Source organism: Dromiciops gliroides, chromosome 3, assembly GCF_019393635.1.
Source record: "Dromiciops gliroides isolate mDroGli1 chromosome 3, mDroGli1.pri, whole genome shotgun sequence".
NCBI lineage: Eukaryota > Metazoa > Chordata > Mammalia > Microbiotheria > Microbiotheriidae > Dromiciops > Dromiciops gliroides.
Window position 1 is genome coordinate 359055823 of NC_057863.1, and position 24022 is coordinate 359079844.

The 24022-nt window shown below is 39.8% G+C and overlaps 1 protein-coding gene across 1 annotated transcript; it reads left to right on the forward strand.

Moving 5' to 3' along the window:
* The first annotated feature begins 107 nt into the window (after positions 1-107).
* On the forward strand, positions 108-23262 carry MPZL3 (myelin protein zero like 3). The gene is made up of 6 exons (XM_043995184.1): positions 108-236; positions 9926-10092; positions 13780-13990; positions 15669-15834; positions 17388-17451; positions 22510-23262. The coding sequence occupies exons 1-6, from the start codon at positions 164-166 to the stop codon at positions 22534-22536; spliced, it is 708 nt and encodes a 235-aa protein (XP_043851119.1). The 5' UTR covers positions 108-163; the 3' UTR covers positions 22537-23262.
* Positions 23263-24022: the final 760 nt, after the last annotated feature.

A 24022-nucleotide genomic window follows, 5' to 3' on the forward strand; every position in this document is an offset into this window, starting at 1 on the left:
GTGAGCAAGGACACCGAGCCACAACGCGTTCCCATGACAACCCCCTGGGGCCATCTTGGTTTCCGTTCGCGCCCGCCCTTCCGATCCGTCATTTCCGGTATCACCTGTGTGGATCGGGAGAGCCGTAAACAAGGTTTTCGCAGGTATCGGCAGCGGTACCGTGATGCGGCCCAGCGGCTCGGCTGGAGGCCGCTGCCGCGCTTTCTCCCGGCTGCTGGGCCTTCTGTTCTTCCAGGGTGAGTGCGCGGGTTGCCTGCGCTCTACTTCCGGGTGTTTTTTTTAAGGGGGAGGGGGGAAGATGGTCGCTCTTCCGCTTCCGGGTGGGGGGTCCCCAGAGGAAGCAGGTTCTCTCGTGGCCCCGGGTAGTTGGGAAGTTTAAAGGTGAGCACCCCAGTCTGGTTGTGCTCGAGACTTAGGGGTGGAGAGGAAATCCGACCGCGTGCGCGGCGCGGGCCTGAGAGATGGGGCGGCTCCCGCCGGGGCACAGGTCCCCGCCGCCTTCGTGTGGTGATCGTCCTGGGATGGCATCGGGCGCAGAGAAGCGGGGACTTGGAGCTAGAAGCAGCCTTGGGTGGTTCTCCCCTCCCCCCCATCCCTGGAGTCCTTTGGGGGGGTCACGGGGTCAAAACTTTTAATACGAATAATAATACGACGGTACTTACACTAGCAATATAAAAACTTTTTGAGGTCCGCAGTATATTAAGCGTGTCAAGGAATCCCGAGACCAAAAAAGTTTGAGGAGTGGAGTTTTAGTCTCATTTTATAGATGAGGAAACAGGTCTAGAGAGGAGGGGAAGTAATCTAGGTAACGCAGGTATCACACAAAGAAGCAGAAACAGGATTCGAACCCAGATCGGGGGACCGTGTTTAGGGTCAGCCCCAAGAATTTGGAGAAGGAAAATCCTTACTATTTCTGGTTTTCTTGAGTCTTTGTGAGAGACTAAGAAGGTCCTTATGAAGATGTCTAACAAATTTTATGGAATTCAGCTTTGGAATTCAGTGCTGCAAAATATTATGTATAAATAGTCTATATGTAACAAAATGTCATATAGAAATAAAGTTCCCTTCTCTTAACGTTTTATGACACGTTAGCCTTGATATTTAAAGGCTCGAAAATATGTATCGTATGTTCCAAATTCCTTCCTTCTCCTCCCTCCCCCAGGGAAGGGAATGGCAGTGACGCTCTTCTAAAACAAAATTACTTGACTTTTATTTGTTGAAGAAAGTTAATATGGAATATGCTTTTGAGTAAAACATTGCTACTATGTGTCCCAAATTCTTAAGTTTAAGTTTAGAGACGTTTAAGTTTAAAAGCGTATAAATAAAACAATGTAAATATTGTTTTAACCACAGGGAATGAATGAAATACCCAACTGTTATTCCTCTCTCCCCCCTTCCTCCCTTCCTGGAAGGATAAATGTTAATTCTCTGATAATACAAATTGTAGTAATAGGTGGGTACTAGTTTCCTGTAAGCTAAACACTGGGACATTTTTTTCCTCCAGGGAATTTCTGAAAGGGGCTCCTTAATCCAAAGGTCCTGGTTTCTTGGGTCTCAAATCTTTAGGTGGAGGAGTTTTTAATCTGGTGACTAATATTCATAATTCCTGTATACTCCCTGACTCCTCCCAGGCAGGTGCCTGTGTCATCACAAATGTCCAGTTTTTCAACTAAGCTCTTTTGCAATACTATATTTGGGATAGCCTACCCTAATTCTGAGTTCACAAGGAAATGCTGTCTCCATTTCCCAAGAAAGTGTTCAACAAATATAGGGGCAGCTAGGTGATATAGTGCAATGGCCTTGAAGTTGGGAGGACTTGAGTTTAAATTTAACCTCAGATGCTTACTATCTGTGTAACTCTGGGCAAATCACTTGACCCTAATTGCCTTAAATATCCAGGGCCATCTTCAATCTTGCTGATATGTATCTTGCCACTGGACCCAGGAGAGAGTGAGGTTGGTGACCTTGCACAACCATCACTTAAATCCAGTTCACTGCAAATCATGACATCACCCTTATGTCATAGTCCTCTTCTAGAATGAAGGACAAAACCAACAGTTCAACAAATTTAAATTTAGCAAATGTTCATTAGTTGTCTAGTATGTGTAGGTCTCTTGGTGTTCTGTTATATTTAAATGTGGATATAAAGAAAGCAAATGAAGGTTACCAGATAAATTATAGTTAATTTCAAACGGATATCTAAAGTCACTTCAAGTTCTTGAAGGTTACTTTAACTCCAAATGATGTATCCAACTTTGCAAATCATGTGCTGAATTGTGGATCACCAGAAGGGGTTGTGGAAAACACAATGGGTTTAAGTGCTTCAGAAGAGACACAACAATATCAGAATGAATGAAAAGGGGGCAGCTAGGTGGTACAGTGGATAAAGCACCGGCCCTGAATTCAGGAGTACCTGAGTTCAAATCTGGCCTCAGACACTTGACACTTACTAGCTGTGTGACCCTGGGCAAGTCACTTAACCCCCATTGCCCTGCAAAAAAAAAAAATAATGAATGAAAAGGCTGGGAAAAAGGAGGTGAACTTGGTTATTTTGGTACTTCAGACTTCCTCTATCTCCTCAGCTGAGAACATTTCCTCATATTTTAGTGAAAAAATTAAGGCCATTCATTGAGAGCTCCTTCTCCCTTCCTCTGCATCTCACATTCTTGAGATGCCTTCTGCCCCTATATCCTACACCCCTATTTCACAGGATGAGGTGGCTCTTCTTACCAAGGCAAACCACTTAGAATGTGCAAGTGATCCCCTTCCTTCCTATCATCTCCAGCAGACTTCCATCTATCATTTCTACTCCCTTACTTAACTTGATTCTTCTCTAACTTCTGCCATGCTCCAGAAGGCTCACTGGAAAAGCCTCATCATCCTGCAAGATTCCATCAGCCCTGATACTCCACTTCATCACCACCCTTTGTCCCTCAGATTGCATGGTGTTATCATGAATTCCTCAAATCTTCACTTAAAGTAGGAAATCCAAATCACATCATCTCATTTCTCAACTGGATGTACTATGGGACCTCTCTGATTTTTCCACCATGCCCCTGTATTGGGCACCTTTCCTTGTGGCACCTCTTTCTTCCTGATTTGCACCTTTCTTTTGTATTTCCCCTCTTTAAGGACAGGGACTATATTTTTTTTCTTTCCCATATTTGTATCCCCATCACTTTGCACAGTACCTGGCACATTGTGGGTGCTTAATGTTTATTGACTGTCTGAGAATCTCTCCCTATCAATTGGCTGCTTCCCTATGGCCAACAAACGTACCCCCATCCTCAAAAAAACCCTTACTTCCATCCCACTATCATTCCCTGTCTTTCCTCCCTTTTGTGGCTAAACTCCTTGAGGAGACTATCTATAATAGGTGATTCTACTTCCTTCCTTTCAGTCTTAACTCTCTGCAGTCTGGCTTCTGACCTCATTATTCCACTAAAAATTCCCTCTCCAAAGTTTCCAGTGATCTCTTAATTGTCAAATCCAATGGCCTTTTCTCAACCCTCATCTTTTTTAAACTTTCTGCATCTTTTAATACCATCAATTACCCTCTTCTCCTTGATACTCTCTTCCAACTTCCCTGGCTTCCTTCAAGTGTCAGCTAAAATCCCACCTTCAACAAGAAGCCTTTCCCAACCCCCCTTAGTTCTAGGACCTCTCCTCTGTTGATTATTTCCTGTTTATACTGCACACAGCTTGTTTATAGGTTGTCTTCATTAAACTGTGAGCTTCTCCAGGACAGGTTCTGTCATTTACCTTTCTTTGTATGTCCTGCACTTATCATAGTACCTGGAACATAGCCAGCACTTGAGAAATTTTTATTGACTTGACTGATGACTAGAAATCTAGATTATTGGACTTCTGAGGAGGATTTATGAAAGAAAATGATGGGGAGGGTGTGAATGAGTGGATAAGTTGTTAGGGAGAACTGATATTAAATCAATGTGAGCCAAGGGAACCACAGAATCATGTCAAGTAAAAGTTGATAATTGACTCCTAGAGCTTTTGTCCTTTCTTTTTGTTTTGAACGTCCTAGGTAAGTACGCTTTGGTACCATACTGCACTTTATTTGCTTTTCCTTTTCACCCTTTGAAAATAGGACTAGTTCAATGATTATTAGCCCATTTGACTTTTCCCTAACTTGAATATTGTCCTGCTATTATCAATTTTTAAAAAATAGATTTTTATTTATCTTTTGTTTTAGATCATTTATATTTCCCACTGTATCTTTCCTTTTTCCTTTACTAGAAAAGCATTCCTTATAATAAAGTATGAAAAAGGAAGAAGGAAGAAAAAGCTCAGAACATTAAACAACACATCAAATAAATCTGGTATTATATGCAGTAGGCCACATTCATAGTCCCTGCTTCCACAATAGATTGGAGGAAACCTGTCTTCTCATATTTATTCTTTAGGGTCAAGTTTGCTCATAATTCCAGAGCATTCCATTTAAATTATTTTAATGCTTTTCTTTCTATTTACATAGTTGGAGTCATAGTGTATGTTTTCTTGGTTCTGATTACTTTGCATTAGTTTACATAACTTTTTTTGATGCTTTGTATGTCACATTCATTATTTCTTCCAGCACTGTAATTCCATTATATTCTTGTACCACAATTTGTTTACTTATCTCTCCAATTTGTGGGTATCTACTTTGTTTCCAGTTCTTTGCTACCATAAAAAGTGCTGCTATAAATATTTTGGTATATATAGGACCTCCTTTGGGTGTATACCTAGTCATGGAATTACTGGGTCAAAGGGCATGGACATTTTAGTAATTGTCTTTGCATAATTCCAGATTGCTTTCCAGAATGATCATACTCATTCATGACCCCACCAAGAATGCATTAGTTTGCCTGTCTTTCAACTACGCCTCCACCAGTGATTGTTCTCATCTTTGTCATATTGCTGGGTGTGAGGTGAAATCTCAGTGCTATTTTTATAATCTGTTGTCTTTTATTTTATTATAAAATAATTTTATTTTCTCCAATTTATATGTAAAGAAAAATTTTAACATTCATTTAAAATTTTTTTTGAGTTCCAAATTTTATCCCTTCTTCCTTCATTTCTCCCCTCCTTGATATGGTAAGCAATTTGATATAGGTTTACATGTTCAGTTGTGCAAAACATTTCCATATTAGTCATGTGAAAGGAGACACAGACCGAAAGGAAAAAAAAAAAACCACATGAAAAAAATTAAGTGAAAAGTGGTATGCTTGGATCTGTATTCAGACTCTATAAGTTCTTTTGCTAGATGTGGATAATAACATTTTTCATCATGAGTCCTTTGGAATTATCTTGAATGATTATATTTCTGAGAATAGTTGTCATTCACAGTTGATCTTCCTTACAATATTGCTGTTATTGTATCCAATGTTCTTCTGGTTCTGCTCACTTCACTTTGCATTGGTTCATATAAGTCTTTTCAGATTTTTCTGAAATCATCCTGCTTGTCATTTCTTGTTGCACAATGGTAATTCTACTATAATAATATACCACAATCTGTTGTCTTTTAAGATAAGAGAGGCAGAATAAATTGTCTACACTTGGTGCCTTCACATCCTTTCCTTTCATTCTCTTCTCTTTTTTTTTTTTAGTGAGGCAATTGGGGTTAAGTGACTTGCCCAGGGTCACTCAGCTAGTAAGTGTTAAGTGTCTGAGGCCAGATTTGAACTCAGGTACTCCTGACTCCAGGGCCAGTGCTCTATCTACTGTGCCACCTAGCTGCTCCTTCATTCTCTTCTAAACCCTTAGGGTTAGAGGTAATAGTCTGCCATTGAAGTTTCCTTTGTCAGGGGGAAATGGTGGCCTTATTCAACCAAAATTGTTCTCTCCAAAGTTACCCATGATCCCTTTTTTTAGTGAGGCAATTGGGGTTAAGTGACTTGCCCAGGGTCACACAGCTAGTAAGTGTTAAGTGTCTGAGGACAGATTTGAACTCAGGTACTCCTGATTCCAGGGCCGGTGCTCTATCCACTGTGCCACCTAGCTGCCCCACCCATGATCTCTTAATGGCCTTTTTTCAATCTTCATCTTTCTTTACCATTCTATAGCATTTGACCCTGTTGATGCTTTTCTCCTCCTTGATATTCTTTCCTTTCTCTGGGTTTTCATGACACTGATCTTTTTTGGTTCTCCTCCTGCTTTATAATCACTCTTTCTTAGGCTTATTTACTAGATCTTCATTATAGTTATACCCATTAATTGTGAGTTTATTCCCTAGGCACTTCCCTGGGCTTTCTTCTCCATTTAGTCTTTCCCTTGGTGATCTTATCTGCTCCTGTGTGTTCAGTTATCATCTCCATATGGATGACTCCTAGATTTATATAACTAACTTGAGTTTCCTTCCTGAGCTCCAGTCCTATGTTATGAACTGCTTCTTGGACATTTAAAATTGGATGTACTGTAGTCATCTCAAACACAATTATGTCCAGAATAGAACTCTTATCTTCCTGCCCACTCCTCTTCTGAACTTTGCATTTAGTGTTGAGGTTACTACATCCCTTCTAGTCACCCATCAGCCCTGCTATCCTCACTCTCTTTCACTTCACATATCCAGGGAGCTGGCTGATCTTATCCTTTCTGTTTCTATGACCTCTCTCCTCCCCACTCATCTATACACCACCCTATTTCAGGACCTTCTCACTTCTCAGCTGAGTTATTGCCACGTTCTTCTGCTTGATCTCTCTATGTCAAATCTTTCCATGCTCCAGGCAGTTCTCTCCTACGCACCAAAGTGATTTTCCTAAAACTCAAGTCTGGTTATGCTATGCCACCTTCTTCCCCTGACAAGGAAACTCCAATGGTTCCCTATTACCTTTAGCATAAAATTCAAACTCCTCTGTCTGGCATTGAAAACTTCCCAGCTTTCTAGTCTTCTTACCCCTTCCAGGTAATCTACTATGCAGCCTTACTGGCTGTTCCTCACAAGTGATGCTGCATCTCCCATCTCTCTGTTTTTGCACTGGCTGTCCCTGAAATGCTCTCACTCCTTGTTTTGCTTCTTCTAATCCCTGGCTTCCTCTAAGACTCAACTCAAGTGCCACATTCTTTAGGAGGCCTTTCCTGCCCACACCAGCTTCTAAGAGTTACTTTGTAATCTTTCTCTCTCCCTCTCCCTCTCCCTCTCCCTCTCCCTCTTCCCCTCCCTCCCTCTCTCTCTCTCTCTCTCTCTCTCTCTCTCTCTCTCTCTCTCTCTCTCTCTCTCTCCCCCCCCCCCCCTCTCTCTCCGGCCCCCCCCCCCGCCCCTTTCGACCAGGCACTATTTTTTTGCTTTTTTTCTTTATATCCCCAGTGTTTACCATAGTGCCTGGCACATAGTGTTTCAAAAATGCTTGTTTATTAGTTAATTGGTTATATGAAAATTAAACTGGCATTTTTTTGCAGGATAAATTGGAGATTCACAAGCCCATTATTTGATCCTTCCCCAGTAGCATGCAAAGTGGGGTGATGCTATGAATGTAACAATATTATACTTGGCATTGGTCAGATTTGTATTAGTTAAAGAGTCTAGACTTGGTATCTTTCTTTAAAAGGAATGTGAGAAAAGTTTGCAAATGTTTAAATTTGTGTTTAATGAAATTTAAATGAACTAAGTTAGGTTTGTTTGACTTACTACCATGTTCACAGTATGTGAAGAGTTAACTAGGGGAGAGTGGGAGGAAGGAATGGGAAGAAAGTCATAAAGAGACAGAGATGGGGAATAGCTCAAGGCAGACCATGAGAATCAGAAGAATAAAGAGCAGTTTATCTGCTTTTATACATTCATGGCTCTTTAATGGAAGATGGATCTCTACTAGCAACTTCTGAAGTCAGAGGTCAGAAGGCAGTGCCAGTTTTTGTTTTTTTTTTTGAGAGAGAAAAGAGGAATAAAATGTTTTAATATTAAGTAAGCTTGGATGGAGTGAGCCTCTAGATTGCTTACAAAGATATAAAGAATCCATTTCTTTTTAGGATTCCATTCAGAATTATGTTTTTTACCATTACTTTTTTTATGACTGTGACTTAGTAGGTATCTGATAAAGAGCAGATAGAATAAATTGGGTGTGTGAGGTTTTGAAAAGATTTTTCTGTTCTTCAGGCAGTTTGCAGATGAAAAAAATCAAAGCTATCTATTGCCATATGAAAAAATGCTCTAAATCACTGCTGATTAGAAAAATTCAAATTAGGGGCAGCTAGGTGGCACAGTGGATAAAGCACCAGCCCTGGAGTCAGGAGTACCTGAGTTCAAATCCAGCCTCAGACACTTAATACTTACTAGCTGTGTGATCCTGGGCAAGTCACTTAACCCCAATTGCCTCACTTAAAAAAAAAAAAAAAAAGAAAAATGCAAATTAAACCAACCTCACACCTATAAGATTGGCTAATATGATGCTGATTTTTTTTTCTTTTGTGGGTCAATGAGGGTCATGTGACTTGCCCAGGGTCACAGAGCTAGTAAGTGTCAAGTGTCTGAGGCTGGATTTGAATTCAGGTCCTCCTGAATCCAGGACCAGTACTTTAAAGATTGGCTAATATGACAAAAAAGGAAAATAATATACGTTGGAGAATCTGTGGAAAAATTGGAACACTAATGCATTGTTGGTAGAGTTGTGAACTGATCCAACCATTCTGGAGAGCAGTTTGGAACTATGCCCAAAGGGCTATAAAATGCATACCTTTTGACCCAGCAATGTCATTATTAGGTCTTTATCCAAAAAGATCATAAAAAAGGGAAAAGGACCCACATGTACAAAATATTTATGGCTTCTCTTTTTGTGGTGGCAAAGAATTGGAAATTGAGGGGATGCCCATCAATTGAAGAATGGCTGAACAAGTTGTGGTATATGAATGTAATGGAATATTATTGTGCTGTAAGAAACGATGAGTAAGCAGATTTCAGAAAAACCTGGAAGGACTTACATGAACTGATGCTGAGTGAAATGAGCAGAACCAGGAGAATACTGTACACAGTATCAACAACATTGTGTGATGATCAACTGTGATAAACTTAACTCTTCTCAGCAATACAACAATCCAAGATAATTCCAAAGGACTCATGATGGAAAATGTTCTCCATATCCAGATTGAACCATACTGTTTCTACTTTTTTTGTTTTTGTTTTTTGAGGTTTTTCTATTTTGTTCTGATTCTTCTTTCGCAACATGACTAATGCAGAAATATGTTTAATGTGATTTTACACATATAACATATTAGATTGCTTGCTGTCTTGGGGAGGGGGAAGAAAGGGAGAAAAATTTGGAACTAGAAATCTTATAAAAACAAATATTGAAAACTATCTTTGCATGTAACTAGAAAATAATAAAATACTCCTATGATTAAAAAAAAGGTTTTTCTCTTCTTAGTTTATATACTTTTTCTCAAAAAGTAGTGGCAATGGTAGCAGCTGGAGTTTTCATATGTATTGGCTGTATTGCCCCGAGCCCCATTCCATGAGAGGTAAAATCCATTGATCCAGGTTTTTGTTGAGAGCCTTAATAAACAGGTCATAGATTTTGAGCTAGAAGGTGGCCTGGAGGTTTTCTAGATCAGGGCTTCTTAAACATTTTCCACTCTTGACCCCTTTTTGCCAAAGAAATTTTTATGCAACCCAGGATATATAGGTGTATAAAATAGGTTTACATAACCTTTTACTGTTGCCAAGGTTTTCATGACCATCCCACATTCAGTTACATGACCCCATGTCGGGATTTAAAACCCACAGTTTAAGAAGCTTTGCTTGAGTCAAACCCTTTCATTTTACAGGTAAGGAGACAGGCACAAAGAGGTCAAAGAACTGGCTCAGGGTTACAGGGTCTTAGGTGGCAGAACAAGGTTACATTTTTCCCCCCTATTGAATTCATAATAGGAGCCTTTGCTCACAACTGTCTTCTCTTCCCAAATATATACACTTATAAATATTTTGGCTTTCTTTATTTAGGTGTTTACACAGTCCTTTCACTGGAGATTAAAGCAGATGCCCATGTTCGAGGTTATATTGGAGAAAGAATCAAGTTGAAATGCACCTTCAAGTCTTCTTCTCCTGTCTCTGACAAGCTCACAATAGATTGGACTTACCGACCACCTACCAGCAGTCGCACAGAGACAGTAAGTTGTTTTGGGACATTCCAGCTGAGCTTAAACAAGACAGACAAACCTTAAACTTTCTCCTTTTGGAATGAGCATATCAGTAAGAATGTAGCCACCTAATTTTTTTCAGGAGATAAGATGCTTTTTCTTTTTGAGGTCGTGGGTTTTATTGATTTTGTTTTTGGATTTTATCTCCTGTAAACTTCTGAACACCTCTGTAGCTATGTAGATATTCTTTATGGTATCTCTCTCTTTTTTTTAATAATAAACATTTTTATTTATAGTTTTGAGTTCCAAATTTTTTCCCTCCTTCCTCTCCCCCTCCCTGAATGTTAGGCGTTTTGCAAAAAGTTTATTAGAGACTCAAGAAATGCAATTCCCTTTTCTTGCTTTTTATTTTATGATTTTATAACTTCACTTTCAGATTTAATTTACTTAAAGGGTGCTATCTGGGTTGTTGGATATAAACATAAACTAATTTAAAGAGAATTCTTCCTATAGCTCTAGCTAAAGGTGCTCTACTCTGTGAAAGCTATGCCCTCTGTGTTACCTTTAGTTGTCTCATATGGGCAGTTCTGTTTGTATAATTCTATTAAATGTGCTTTCTGGTCCTTGCCCCATGGGCTGATCTTGGCTCTTTCTCCCAGTGTGTACAGCATCCACATTGATTTATACATCCCCTTAGAAGACAATAGTGGCAGCATATGTATAGCTCAATTTGGTAGGTGCTGTCAGTGGCAGATGGTCTTTTAATTTGGGCTGTTTAATGAACTCTAGTCATATTATGTAATTTACATATGTTTGAATCCCCTTGTAAATGTCCAATTGAATACAGTAATGCCATAACACTTTTTCTTTGTGCTTTCAGCAATATCTTTAGCCTAGGAAGGGCAGGAATATTAATTTTGCAGCTGTATGTAAAACAGTTCTTTAAAAAAATGTCTTAGATTGGCTCATCCTTCTTTCTTTACTGTCTGGGCCTTTACTCTTCCTTTAGTTTAAAACCATAAGCTTTGGGGCAGCTAGGTGGCGCAGTGGTTGGAGTACCGGCCCTGGAGTCAGGAGTACCTGAGTTCAAATCCGGCCTCAGACACTTAACACTTACTAGCTGTGTGATCCTGGGCAAGTCACTTAACCCCAATTGCCTCACTAAAAAAACAAAACAAAACAACCCCCCCCCCAAAAAAAAACAAAACCATAAGCTTTAAGAGTTACTCTAGGAGTCACACCTGCCTGCCACATGAGGTTAGAGGTAGGAAGGAAAAAGAGGTTCTGTGAAGGAAGTTAGGTAACACTTGTGATCTCTGTTTTTATTCAAACTTCAAGTAATTCAGAATGATATAATCTTCACACCTTCTGGTCAGGAGGTTGTAAAGGGTTTTATTTGGTTGTGCCTCCTTACCAAAAATAGGGTATCAGCGGGGATTTCTTTTTTCTTTCTAATTTCATTTTTTTTTCAATTACATGTAAACAAAAATTTTAACATTAGTTTAAAAAACTTTTTTTAGTTCCATATTCTCTTCCTCCCTTTTTTCCATCTTTCTAGAGAAGGAAACAATATGATATAGATTATACATTTACAATCATGCAAAACATTTCATATTAACCATGTTGAAAAATGCAGACAAAAAAAACAAGAATAGTAAAGATAGTAAAAAAATATATACTTCAATCTTCAGAGTTCATCAGCTCAGTTCTCCATCAGTTCTTTCTCTTTAGATGTATAGCATTTTTCATATTATAGGTCCTTCCTAATTGTCTTCGATAATTCTATTACTGAGACTAGCCAAATCATTCACAGTTGATCATCATATAATATTGCTGTTACTGTGTAAAACATTCTCATGTTCTGCTTGCTTCACATTGTATCAGTTCACATAAGTCTTTCCAGGTTTTTCTGAAAACATCCTGCTTGTTATTTTTTACAGCATACTAGTATTCCATCACAATCATATACCACAGATTATTCAGCCATTCCTCAACTGATGGGCATCTCCTCAATTTCAAATTTTTTGCCACCACTAAAAAAGTTGCTGTAAATTTTTTTTGTACATATAAATCTTAGTCCTTTTCCTTTTTCTTTGGGGCTTCCCCACCTAATAGTGGCATTGCTGGATCAAAGGGTACACATAGTTTTGTAGCCTTTTGGGCATAGTGCTAAATTGTTCTCCAGAATGGTTGGATCTCTTCACAACTCCACCAACAGTGCATTAGTGTCCCAGTTTTTCCATATCCCCTACAACATTTGTCATTTTACTTTTCTGTCATTTTAGCCATTCTGATAGGTATAAGGTGGTACTGCAGAGTTGTTTTAATTTGCACTTCTCTAATCAGTAGTGATTTAGAGCATTTTTTCATATGACTATAGATAGCTTTGATTTCTTCTTCTGAAAACTGCCTGTTCATATCCTTTGATCATTTATCAACTGGAGAATGACTTGTGTTCTTATAAATTTGACTCAGTTTTCTATATATTTGAGAAATGAGTTTTTATCTGAGAAATTTGCTATAACTGCCCCCCTCCTCCCCCATACACACAAACACACACTTTCCTGCTTTCCCTCTAGCCTTGGCTGCACTGGTTTGTTTGTTCAAAATCTTTTTAATTTGATATAATCAAAATTGTCCATTTTACATCCTGTAATGGCTCTGTGTCATTTGTCTGGTCATAAATTCTGATCTCTTGGATACCGGGGGTCAGAAAATATTAAACAAAATAGCAGACCTCATGCAGTGCTGTTCTTCAAAAAGAATTTGTTAAAGTTGGAATTAATGGGCTTTTACAATTTGAAAAACAGGAGGTGGCTACATCACATGAGTGAGACTGAAGCGGTAATGTTTTGTTAGGATTGAGTCAGACTGATTATTGAGCAAAGTATGAATTTCTGTCTGTTACCTCCCTCAGAGGTCATATGAACTTCAAGGTCTCAGTATTCTGGTGAAACAGAGTAGGCTGTGCTGAAAATCTTCTAGACACTGGCCCTGATTTCCGTGTGTACTGTTTGATGGAGCATTCTCACCTGGGAAGTTGTTGGTAATTGGATAGTTGAGGACTATTGGGATTATTATTGGGAAGACAATTTACCATCAGATAAACAAATGAAGAATGAATGTGCACCTTATACAAGAGAGTAGGCATTGCATGAGTATTATTTGCCCAGCCCAATGCCATACGTAAGTAGGTGTGTTATGGTGATATTCCCGTTTACTAAGTCTGAAGCAATAAGGGTTTAGTTAAGGAAGCATTTATTAAACATCAGCTGTGAGCCTGACTGGGCATTTACATTAACTTTTAAGCCATATAACTAGGAAAGATTGTTACATATTATTATAGCTACTAATGAATTTAGTTAATTCTGACAGGAGAGAAATGGAGATTTTAAAAACTGTCTATTTTAGGATTTCAGGGAAAGTTATTGAGGGAGTAGTGATTTAGAATCCTTAGATACTTTCCCTGACTTTTATTAACTTGGTGTAGTCAGTTTTCTTGAATCTCTTTGATTAATTAATAAGCAAATAAATGAATAAATAAGTGAGTAAATAAGTAAGCAAGCAAATAAACAATTAAATAAATAAATTAACATTGAGTTTAATAAATAAACAAATCTATGATAAGGAAGCCTGCTGCTATACTGTAGTTTTTCTTTTTACTTTGCTTAGCACTTTACAAATTGACTTTTTTCCTTATCTTTTTTCCTTTCTTAGATTTTTCATTATCAGTCTTTCCAATACCCAACCACAGCAGGCACATTCCGTGACCGAATTTCTTGGGTTGGGGATGTGTACCAAGGAGATGCATCTATCAGCATAAGCAACCCGACCATGAGAGACAATGGAACATTCAGCTGCACTGTAAAGAATCCTCCAGATGTCCACCACAATATTCCCCTGACAGAGCTGGTAGTCACTGAAAGGGGTAAGAGAGTTGCAAAAAGCTTCTGTTCCCACTTCCACTGAAGTGATACCTGCTTGTTTAGATCAGGGTGGTTAGAATTCTTTTTTATAAATCCATTGGGTAATTGGGTAGTTTTGGGTCAAACTTACTTTCTTTCTATTAAGATCCATTAGCTGGAATGAATTTTGTACTTTAAATTTATAAGCAGAATCACCTTTTCAGTTTTTTTTTTTTTTTTGGTGAAGCAATTGGTGTTAAGTGACTTGCCCAGGGTCACACAACTAGTAAGTGTCAAGTGTCTGAGGCTGGATTTGAACTCAGGTCCTTCTGACTCCAAGGGCAGTGCTCTATTCACTGTGCCACCTATCTGCCCCCAGTTCTTTTAACAGCTTCTTCTTCTTCTTCTTTTTTTTTTTTGGACTGGACCTATAATATCATTGGGCAGCTAAGTGGTACTATGGATAGAGTACTGGGCCTGGAGTAAGGAAGACCCATCTTCCCAAATTCAAACTTGGCTTCAGATACTTCCTAGGAGTGTGACCCTGGGCAAGTCACTTAATCCTGTTTGCCTCAGTTTTCTCATCTGTAAAATGAGCTGGAGAAAGAAATGGCAACCCACTTCAATATCTTTGCAAATGTCAAGAAAACCCCAAAAAGGGTCATGAAGAGTCAGATATGACTGAAAAAATGACTGAACAACTCCCCCAAAAAAGATTTCATCTGTGTAGAAAGCTCTCTGGAGTAACTTCTCCTATCAATGCAGATGATCTATATCTACTCTAAAAGTTATAGTCTTAGAGACTGGCCTGGGCCACTTTTTTTTTTTTTTTAAGGACTCAGGTGGATCTGAATAGTGTTAAGGGCTAAAATTCTAGCTAGTCTGTCTAAAATATCTAATGAGTGGTCACCAGTAAATTATAAGCTTTAGCAAGAGTTAGGCTTTTAAGCATTTATTAAGGAGAATAAGAATTTGGTAAAGAGAGAGAGAAAGGCCTACATTCATCTATCTATTAAAGGGAGAGCACATTTCTAGCTCCGCTCTCCATAGTCCAAAGGAAAGAGAGAGAGAGACAGAGTGCCCGGCTCCCCCTTCCTCCTCCCAGCAGCCAACGTCACTTCCTGACGCCAAAGAAAAGACGCATGGTCTTGCCCTCAAAGACCTTCCTTTCATGGCGGAGCTTTTCTACAGTAAGTCTCCAGAAGGTGGCATCATTCCAATTGTTACAATAGAATTTTATTTTCCAAAATATATGTAAAAACAAATTTTGACATCAATTTTTTAAAACTTTTGTGTTCCAACTTCTCTTCCTCCCTCCCTTCCCACCCTGCACCCACAAGAACTCAAGCAATTCAAAATACGTTATACATGAGTAGTCATATTTAAAAATGTGTAACTTACTTTGCACACATTATTATATCTGCTCTTTACAGCCACCCTGTAACATAGGTGTTAAAGAGTATTAACATTTTACAGAGGCCCAGAGAGAGTTAATTAACTGAAATTCACCTTACTTTCATGTGTCTATTTTATTAAGGGGTGCATAAAGGTACACAGTTAAGGAATTTTCTCTCCTTTAAAATGTATTATTTAGCATTTCTCATTATCTTCTAAATTAGGTAAAAACCAATTGGATAGCTTTTCTTAAAAGACTCAATCTCTTGTGGCCCTTTTCTCTTGTTCCCCTTTCCTTTTGCCCAGGTTTTTCCATCCAGCTCTCTTCTGCTGTACTGCTGTCCATTCTGGTCTTCATTCCTTCAGCTGTGGTGGTCACCCTGCTCTTGGTGAGAATGGGACGGAAGTCTGCTGGGCTAAAGAAGAAGAGCAAGTCTGGCTACAAAAAGTCATCTATTGAAGTTTCAGATGAGTAAGTTTGGCTGGAGTTGAGACTCATTTCCTTTTATGAGGATTTTTAAATTTGATCCTGGAGGTGATAGGGGGGCACTGGAATAGACTGACCAGGGAGGAGTGACATGGTCAGACCACTACTTTAGGCAGGTCATTTTGACAGTTGATTAGAGAATGGACTAGAATGGGGAGAGACTTGAAGCATGAAACTAACCAGCAAGCTATTGCAGTCGTCTGGGCATGAGGTGATAAGGGCCTGCACTAGGGTGGTAGCAGTGTCAGAATTGATGTTGGGAGTTGTTACAAAGGTAAAATCAATGAGAGTTGATAACAGATTAGACAATGGGGGTGGGGAAGGTGGGAGAGAGTGAAAGAGTGGAGGATGACACCTCAGTGGTAAGGCTAGGTGACTGGGAGGATGGCGGTCTTCTCAAGAGCAATAGGAAAGTTAGGAAAAGGGAAGAGTGTGGGGTTAAGAATTATGAGTACAGTGTTAGACATGCTGAGTTTAAGATGTCTAAGACATCTGCTTAGAGATAGGTTAGGGGAGAGGAGAGGACTGCATAAGTGAATTTGAGAATCATCAGCATAGGAGGGTAACTGAGTCCATGGGAGATCATCAAGCAAATGTAAGCATGTAAGGAGAAGAAAAGAAGGCCTAGGCCAGAATCAGGGAGGACATCTAGGGTTAGCAGGTGTGATCTGGATGATTCAGCAAGGAATTCTGAGGAGCAGTCATATGGGTGAGAAGAGAACCAGGAGAGAGCAGTGTCACCAAAAAGTGGAGAGAGAAGAGGATGGAGGAGAACATGATTGACAGCGTCAGGGGCTGCCAAGAGGTCAGGGAGGGTGAAGATTGAGAAAAGACCATAGGCTCTGGTGAAGAAGTCCTACTTTTGGTCAGTGAGTGCTTTGTTAGAGTGTAATTAAGGTAAAATATGACAATGAGAGAGCATTTAATGTATTTGTACACCAGCGTTGTGCTTTACTCACTAGTGTAGAAGACCCAAGTAAACAGATGGGGCCCTTTACTTGAGGCATGAAGGGGAGAAAGCCCTGGACATGGAGTCAGGAAGACCTGAGTTCAAAAATGACCTCAGAAACTTACTAGCTAGGAGACCCTGGGCAAGTTACTTTCCTCTTTCTGCCTCAGCTTTCTCATCTTTAAAATGGGGATAATAATAGCCCCTACCTCCCAGGGTTGTTGCAAAGATAAAATGAAAATACTGTAAACTGTAAAGTGCTACGTATATGCTAGCTATTATTGTTGTTTGGGGCAGCCAGGTGGTGCAGTGGGTAGAAAGTCAGGAAGACTTGAGTTGAAATCTGGCTTCTGAAACTTATTAGCTGTGTGACCCTGGGCAAATCCAGTTTGCCTCAGTTTCCTCATCTGTAAAATGAGCTGGAGAAGGAAATGGCAAATCACTCCATTATCTTTGCCAAGAAAACTCCAAATGGGGTCATGAAGAGTTGGACACGGCTGAACAACAACAGTTATTGTTATTACAGGGAGTTTACAAAGGTTGGTAATGGGCGTTTTGACTAATTCTGCACACTTTTTGTTTTTAACAGCACTGACCAGGGAGAAGATGGAGACTGCATGGGAAGGCTTTGTACCCGTTGTGCTGAATGCCTGGTAAACTATTCTTTTACTTAACTGTCTGTTGTTTAACTTCTCTGCACTTTAAGGAAACACATTGCGCTGTGGTAGCCAAGAGAATGCAGGTGGAACCAGAGAGAAGCATGAACTAGGGTCTTTGAAAGAATTGTGGCTACAGGAAGCCCATCTCAGCCCCAATCACCCCAACTTCTATGCCTGTTCTGTGGACATAAAATGGTCCTTGTAGTGCTTCTGTGGAGCATTCCCTGCAAACGAGGAACTCACATTTAGATGGCTCTTTACTCTAATAGTTGCTTTGCATGCAGCATTTTAATTGGTTTTCCTAACAGCCAGTTGAAGTGGATGGTCCAAGCAGTGTTCCTATTTCATATATGAGGATACTTTCTCCTATTAGGTTAAGTGATTTGTTTAAGATCAAAAGGCTAGGGGCGCCTAGGTGGCACAGTGGATAGAGCACGGGCCCTGGAGTCAGGAGTGCCTGAGTTCAAATCCGGCCTCAGACACTTAACACTTACTAGCTGTGGGACCCTGGGTAAGTCACTTAACCCCATTTGCCTCACTTTAAAAAAAAAAATCAAAATGCTAGTTACGAGTTAGACCCTAGAATCCATGTAGTCTAACTCTAAATGCAGTTTTCTATCTACATCACCATGCTGCTTCCCTCTTCTGCCTTACCAGTCAGAGGAAATGTGGAGAAGAGAACATTTCTCTTTTCTGATGGCCGGGCTGCATCTTGCACACCTTTGTTTAAACCCCATTCTCTGTAGCTACTTGGTCCCTTAGACTTGCCATACCTAGGGCAGTGGTTTTTGGAGAGGGTCTGTGGTCTTCTGTTGGCTTTGGTGCTACATCTGGCTTCTCTGGTCCTCTCCCTTAGCTGATATCTTGTGATCATTTAGGTGGCATGGATAGAGTTTCAAAAATATTTCAGTGGTCCCCCTTTTTTTTGCATTACTATTGCCACCCCAACTCCCAACTAACCAAAGGAAAGAAAATGGAAAAAAAATAAGCATGGTTAAGCAAAATGAACAAATTTTTACGGGGTCTGTGTTCTGAAAGATATACCTCTGGGGGCAGCTAGGTGGCGCAGTGGATAAAGCACCAGCCTTGGATTCAGGAGCACCTCAGTTCAAATCTGACCTCAGACACTTGACACTTACTAGCTATGTGACCCTGGGCAAGTCACTTAACCCTTATTGCCCCATTTTATTCTATTATCCATCTTCTTTCATCCTATCACTCTTCAAAAGGGATTTGCTTCTGTCTGCCCCCTCCCCCACTCTGCCCTTCCTTCTTTTGCCCCTCTCTCTTTATCCCCTTCCCCTCCTATTTTCCTGCAGGGTTAGAGAGATTACTCCACCCAATTGAGTGTGTATGTTATTCCCTCCTTGAGCCAATTCTAATGAGATTGAGGTCTTTGAGCCAATTCTGATGAGTGTTAGGCTCATTTACTGCCCAGATTAAATAGATTACTCCACCCAGTTGGGTGTGTCTGTTAGTCCCTCTTTGAGGCAGCTCAGAGTTTAAGGTCTCTGAGCCTTTTCTGATGAGTGTAAAATTCATTTACTGCCCTGCTCCTCTCCCATCTCTTCCCCCACTCCATAAGCCTTTTCCTGTTACTTTCATGTAGGATTTCACTTCTGCCCTCCCCCCTCCCCCAGTGCATTCCCTTCACCCCTCACTTTAACCCTAAAGATGTCATCACCTAGCTAAGTGACACAGTGGACAAAGCATCCCCCCTGGATCCATGGGGATCCCAGCCAAAACCAGGCCTCAGACACAAGACAGTTGCCCACTGTACGACCCCAGGTATGTCCCCCAGCTCCAGTTTTTTATGCTTCTCTAGGGTTTTGTATTTGAAAGTCAAATTTGCCATTCAGTTCAGGTCTTTTCATCACAAATATCTGAAAGTCTTCTTTTTCATTAAAGTCCCATTTTTTCCGCTGAAAGATAATGCTGAGTTTTGCTGGGTAGGTGATTCTTGGTTGTAATCCCATTTCCTTTGCCCTTTGGAATATCATATTCCATGCCCTCCGGTCCTTTAATGTAGAAGCTGCTAGATCTTGTGCTATCCTGATTGGGGCTCCACAGTACTTGAATTCTTTCTTTTTGGCAGCTTGCAATATTTTCTCCTTGACCTGAGAGCTCTGGAATTTGGCTATAATATTCCTAGGAGTTTTCCTTTTGGGATCTCTTTCTGGAGATGATTGGGGGATTCTTTCAATTTCTATTTTAGCTTCTTCTAGAATTCCAGGGCAATTTTCCCTGAGAATATCTTGGAAGATGATGTCTAAGCTCTTTCCTTGATCATGGTTTTCAGGTAGACCAATAATTTTTAAATTATCTCTCCTGGACCTATTTTCCAGGTCAACAGTTTTTCCCAGAAGATATTTCACATTGCCCTCTATTTTTTTATTCATTTGGATTTGCTTTATTGTGTCTTGGTTTCTCATAAAGTCACTGGCTTCCATTTGTTCAGTCCTCATTCTTAGGCAATTATTTTCATCAGAGAGCTTTTGTACCTGCTTTTCCATTTGGCCAATTTGACTTTTCAAGCTGTTGACTTGTTTCTCATGTCTTTCCTGCATCACCCTCATTTCTCTTTCCATTTTTTCCTCTACCTCTCTAACTTTATCTTCAAAGTCCTTTTTGAGCACCTCTATGGCCTGAGACCAATTCATATTTTTCTTGGAAGCTTTAGATATAGGGACCCTGATGTTGACATCTTCCTCTGAGGGTGCCCCTTGGTCTTCCTTGTTACTGAAGAAACTTTCTATGGTCCTCACCTTTCTCTGTCGGCTCATCTTGCCTTTCTTTAACTAGATTTTTAGCTCCTTAAAGTGGGGCACTGTTTCCAGGCTGCAGTATCCCAAGCTTAAGAAGTCCCAGGTGGTATGATTTAAGGAGAATCAGGTTCTTCACTGGTCGGGCCTGTTCCCTGGTCCTTAGATGACCCCCAGACCAACTTGCTAATCAACCAGCTTTGTGTGCTGTGGTTGTTAGCTCTGATGAGCCTGTGCCCCTCTCCCACCTGGGCCACTGCTACTCGAGCCTACCTCCTGGTTCTCAGTAGGGGTGTAAAATCCAAGTTCTGCCTCAGCACCAGCATAGACCCCTGTAGTCTCCCCCCTGCCCAGGGCTCAGCCCACTCACCAGATTGTGAGCTTAGTTCCAGACAACACTGGTGCTTCAGCTGATTCAGAGGCTCTGGGGGTCTGCTTTTCTAGTGAGGCCTTCCTGGGACTGGATCTGTGTCAGGATGACTGTAGGGTTGGGCTCGATTCCTGTATCAGCACAGCAGCTCCCTCCTTCTGACCTTCCAAGCCATTCTGGGTTAGAAGATGATTTCAACACATTCTTCTGTGAGTTTTGCTGCTCCGGGGATTTTCCTATGGCATTATTTGGATGTTTTTTAGAACGATTGTGTCATGAGTTTGGGAGCTCACTGCCTTTCCTCCACCCTTATTGCCCCATTTTAAAAAAAAGAAAGAAAGAAACAAATATATCTCTGTACCTTGTGTGGCATGGATAGACTTTCACCATGTGAGCTCTCCATAAGGAGGTTAGAAAACTGGTACTTTGTCTTTTTTTGTTTTTTCCCCTTTTTTGCAGGGCATTGAGTGTTAAGTGACTTGCCCAGGGTCACACAGCTCGTAAGTGTCGAGTGTCTGAGGCCAGATTTGAACTCAGGTCCTCCTGAATCCAGGGCCAGTGATTTATCCACTGTGCCACCTAGCTGCCCACGTGCTTTGTCTTTTAACTCAAAAGGGAAAGGCTGCCATCTCTGTCATCCTAGCACTTGTGACCAATGATGGGTTTGCATGGTTGTTCCAGTAGTTTTTATACAGCAATAGCTGCCTGATGTGAAGATGTTAGGAGCCCAAAGAAATTCATGTTTTAATTATGGCATATACCTATCAGTGTAGGGTTTGAAGTTTTTCCTTCTCAAAATTTATGACCAGATCAGCACTTAGCAATATTTGCTGTGCTTCCCCACCTCTATACCCATTATAGGGCTCTTTTAAAAATCTCAGCTGCTCTTCTTCCTTTTCCCTGTTAAACTAAGCATAATTTGTAAAATGAAGTTCAAAGATACTGCAGTTGAAGGGATGTGATGGTGACATATTTGAATGAAAATATTTTGATGATATAAAATGAATACATATCTGCAATCTTGATTATGTACAGTATAAATTTGAGTTTGAATGTGCAGGATGTCCCAAAAGCCTTACTGAAGTTTTCAGCTCTTAAAGCTTAAAAATACATTTTAGATCTGCCAGAAGACATTAAGAAATATGTGTGCCATATGAAAAAAGGTTTTCAGTATATTTCAGTAGCTCTTTGTAGCTCAGTTCTGGTGTTCAAAAAAACCCTTTCCATTTTTTTGCCCCTTCTGCTATTACTGATTTAGTGCCTCTGGGGTTTTATAAGTTGTGGCATTCCCTAGTATATGTGACATTAAAGCCCACTGTTCTCTTCTTCTTGCCAGAATTTTTAATGCTATTAAAATTTAAAACTTCATTAAGACTTTTAGGACAACCTTTTGTAAATATGAAAGCACCATGTTAGGCTGGAAAGGACACTGTATTTGGAATCAAGTAACCCCATTTGCCTCTTTGAGTTGTGCCTTTTGAGCCATCTTGGACAAATCCTAAATCCTCTGGGGCTTGGTTTTCTCATATGTAAAACAAAGGGCTGGAGTAGATAATTTAAGGTTGCTCTCAATTCAGAAACTCTGATCCTATGAAGCAGGTTGTCTCTCTCCATTCAGGAACTGGTGGGCTTTGAGAGTTTTTGGGGCTTGTGAAGGGACAGAAAGCACCTGCTTTGTGAGAGGAGGGAGCCTTTGAGGCAGAAATGGAGATGGTGTCATCTATTGCTTAGAGATTTCTCTCATTTACCTAATGGTATTTTTCCATATGGGCAAGTTTGCAAGGTAGTGACTGAGTCATATTCTAGGAAAAGCTTTTGAGTTTTTTACTTAATTTACTGAAGTGCTGTCTCTGCTGCACGGTTTTTGGCCAGTGTATTGTATCTCAATACATACTAAATACATGGTTTTTCTCCATTTAGGATTCGGACTTTGAAGAAACATATTGACGAATGGGTAAAGACTGCCTGGCTTAAGAACTCAAGTCATCTGTCTGATCTGCACAAAAGTCCTGTTCCTTTATTTGTTGAGGTTTTGGTGTGATTGCAGTTGACTTGGACTACCATGATAGAAAGCCATGTTGGAGGAACCTGGAGTTTGGAAGTCAGGACTGTCCAGTAACTTTTTATTTATTGAAGAAATATTCTTTTTATATTTATGAAATGTTTTAAGACCTTAATAGAAGACATGCATAAAAAGTAGAGCTCCTAGCTATAATAACTTAATAAGTTATATTTTGGTTGGACTGAGGAATTATTTTCCTGAATAGGAAGATATGTATTGTTTGTCTGTGTTGCATTCTATGTGTTGTACGTTTTCTTCTAATTATCTGAGGGAAAATCATAAATATTTGTTATTTGTTGACTGCAAAGGATCTTTTTTTCAAAGGAATGTCACCCATAGCATCCTTTTGTTCTTAACTGTCAGGTGAAAATATTTGTGATAATGTTTTGCTTGGTCAGTTTTTAGCTTGGAGCTACTGATTGAATAGTAATCACCTGCTTATTTCTCTTCTTTTAGTGAGCTGTAAGATTCCATTGTTTATTATAATCTCAAAATCATTTGGATTGTATAAGCATAATCATGTAAGATTAGGCAAATTCTGCTTTGTATCAGTACTATATTTTTTCATGTTAAATGGCATCAATCTGTGTTCAATGAAAGGAGTTATGGGACAGCAGAATTCATTTCTTCTGGCTTGCTCGAACAGAATTGGGCTGGGATTGTTATGGATAATATCTTATTGTCACAGTTTCCTCTGTTTTGCCCCTTGACTTTTAGGCCAGAGACTGAAAAAACTCTTTGGAAGTTTTCCAGTACGAAATTGTAGGCTATTATAGCTTCTATTTTAAATGGCAACATTGTCTAACCTCTCAGTCGATGATTTTCAAAATGCACGAAATATACACACTGTTAATTGTTTCAGATGTCACTGCAGAAGATCTTGTGGGTCAGGAGTGAGTACAGACTAGGGTTGCACAGAGCCCAGACTTTCCCAGTCTGTCGTCTTTTTTCGTGTGCCGTATATTTACTCTGCCTTAATTCTCTAGTGCATAACAATTAAGCCAAATGTTGTGGGTTTTACATTTTTTCCATACATGGAAAAATACATTTTAGATCTGCCATAAGACTTTAAGAAATATGTATGCCACATGAAGAAAAGTTGACAGTATACTCCAGCAATTGAGCTAGGTTGTTTTCTCAATTTTTGAATTGAGAAAAGCTCTTTCCATTTTTTCCCTTTCTGCTATAACTGATTTGGTGCTTCTGGTGTTTTCCAAGTTCTGACATGCCACAAAATATGTGACATTAAAACCCACAGCTCTCTTCCTCTTCTTAGATTTTTAGCTCAGGTCAGTTTTTGTTTGTGTTTTTTTTTTCTTTCACCAGAGAATGAGCTCAGAAGCATTGTGGTCTGTTCCATTGGTTCATCCA

Excerpts from the sequence above, each read along its gene's own strand:
- MPZL3 (XM_043995184.1), top strand. The coding sequence starts at position 164 with ATGCGGCCCAGCGGCTCGGCTGGAGGCCGCTGCCGCGCTTTCTCCCGG. Across the intron at positions 15,835-17,387 it reads TCTATTGAAGTTTCAGATGA|CACTGACCAGGGAGAAGATG; the intron begins GTAAGTTTGGCT and ends TGTTTTTAACAG. Across the intron at positions 17,452-22,509 it reads CCCGTTGTGCTGAATGCCTG|GATTCGGACTTTGAAGAAAC; the intron begins GTAAACTATTCT and ends TTCTCCATTTAG.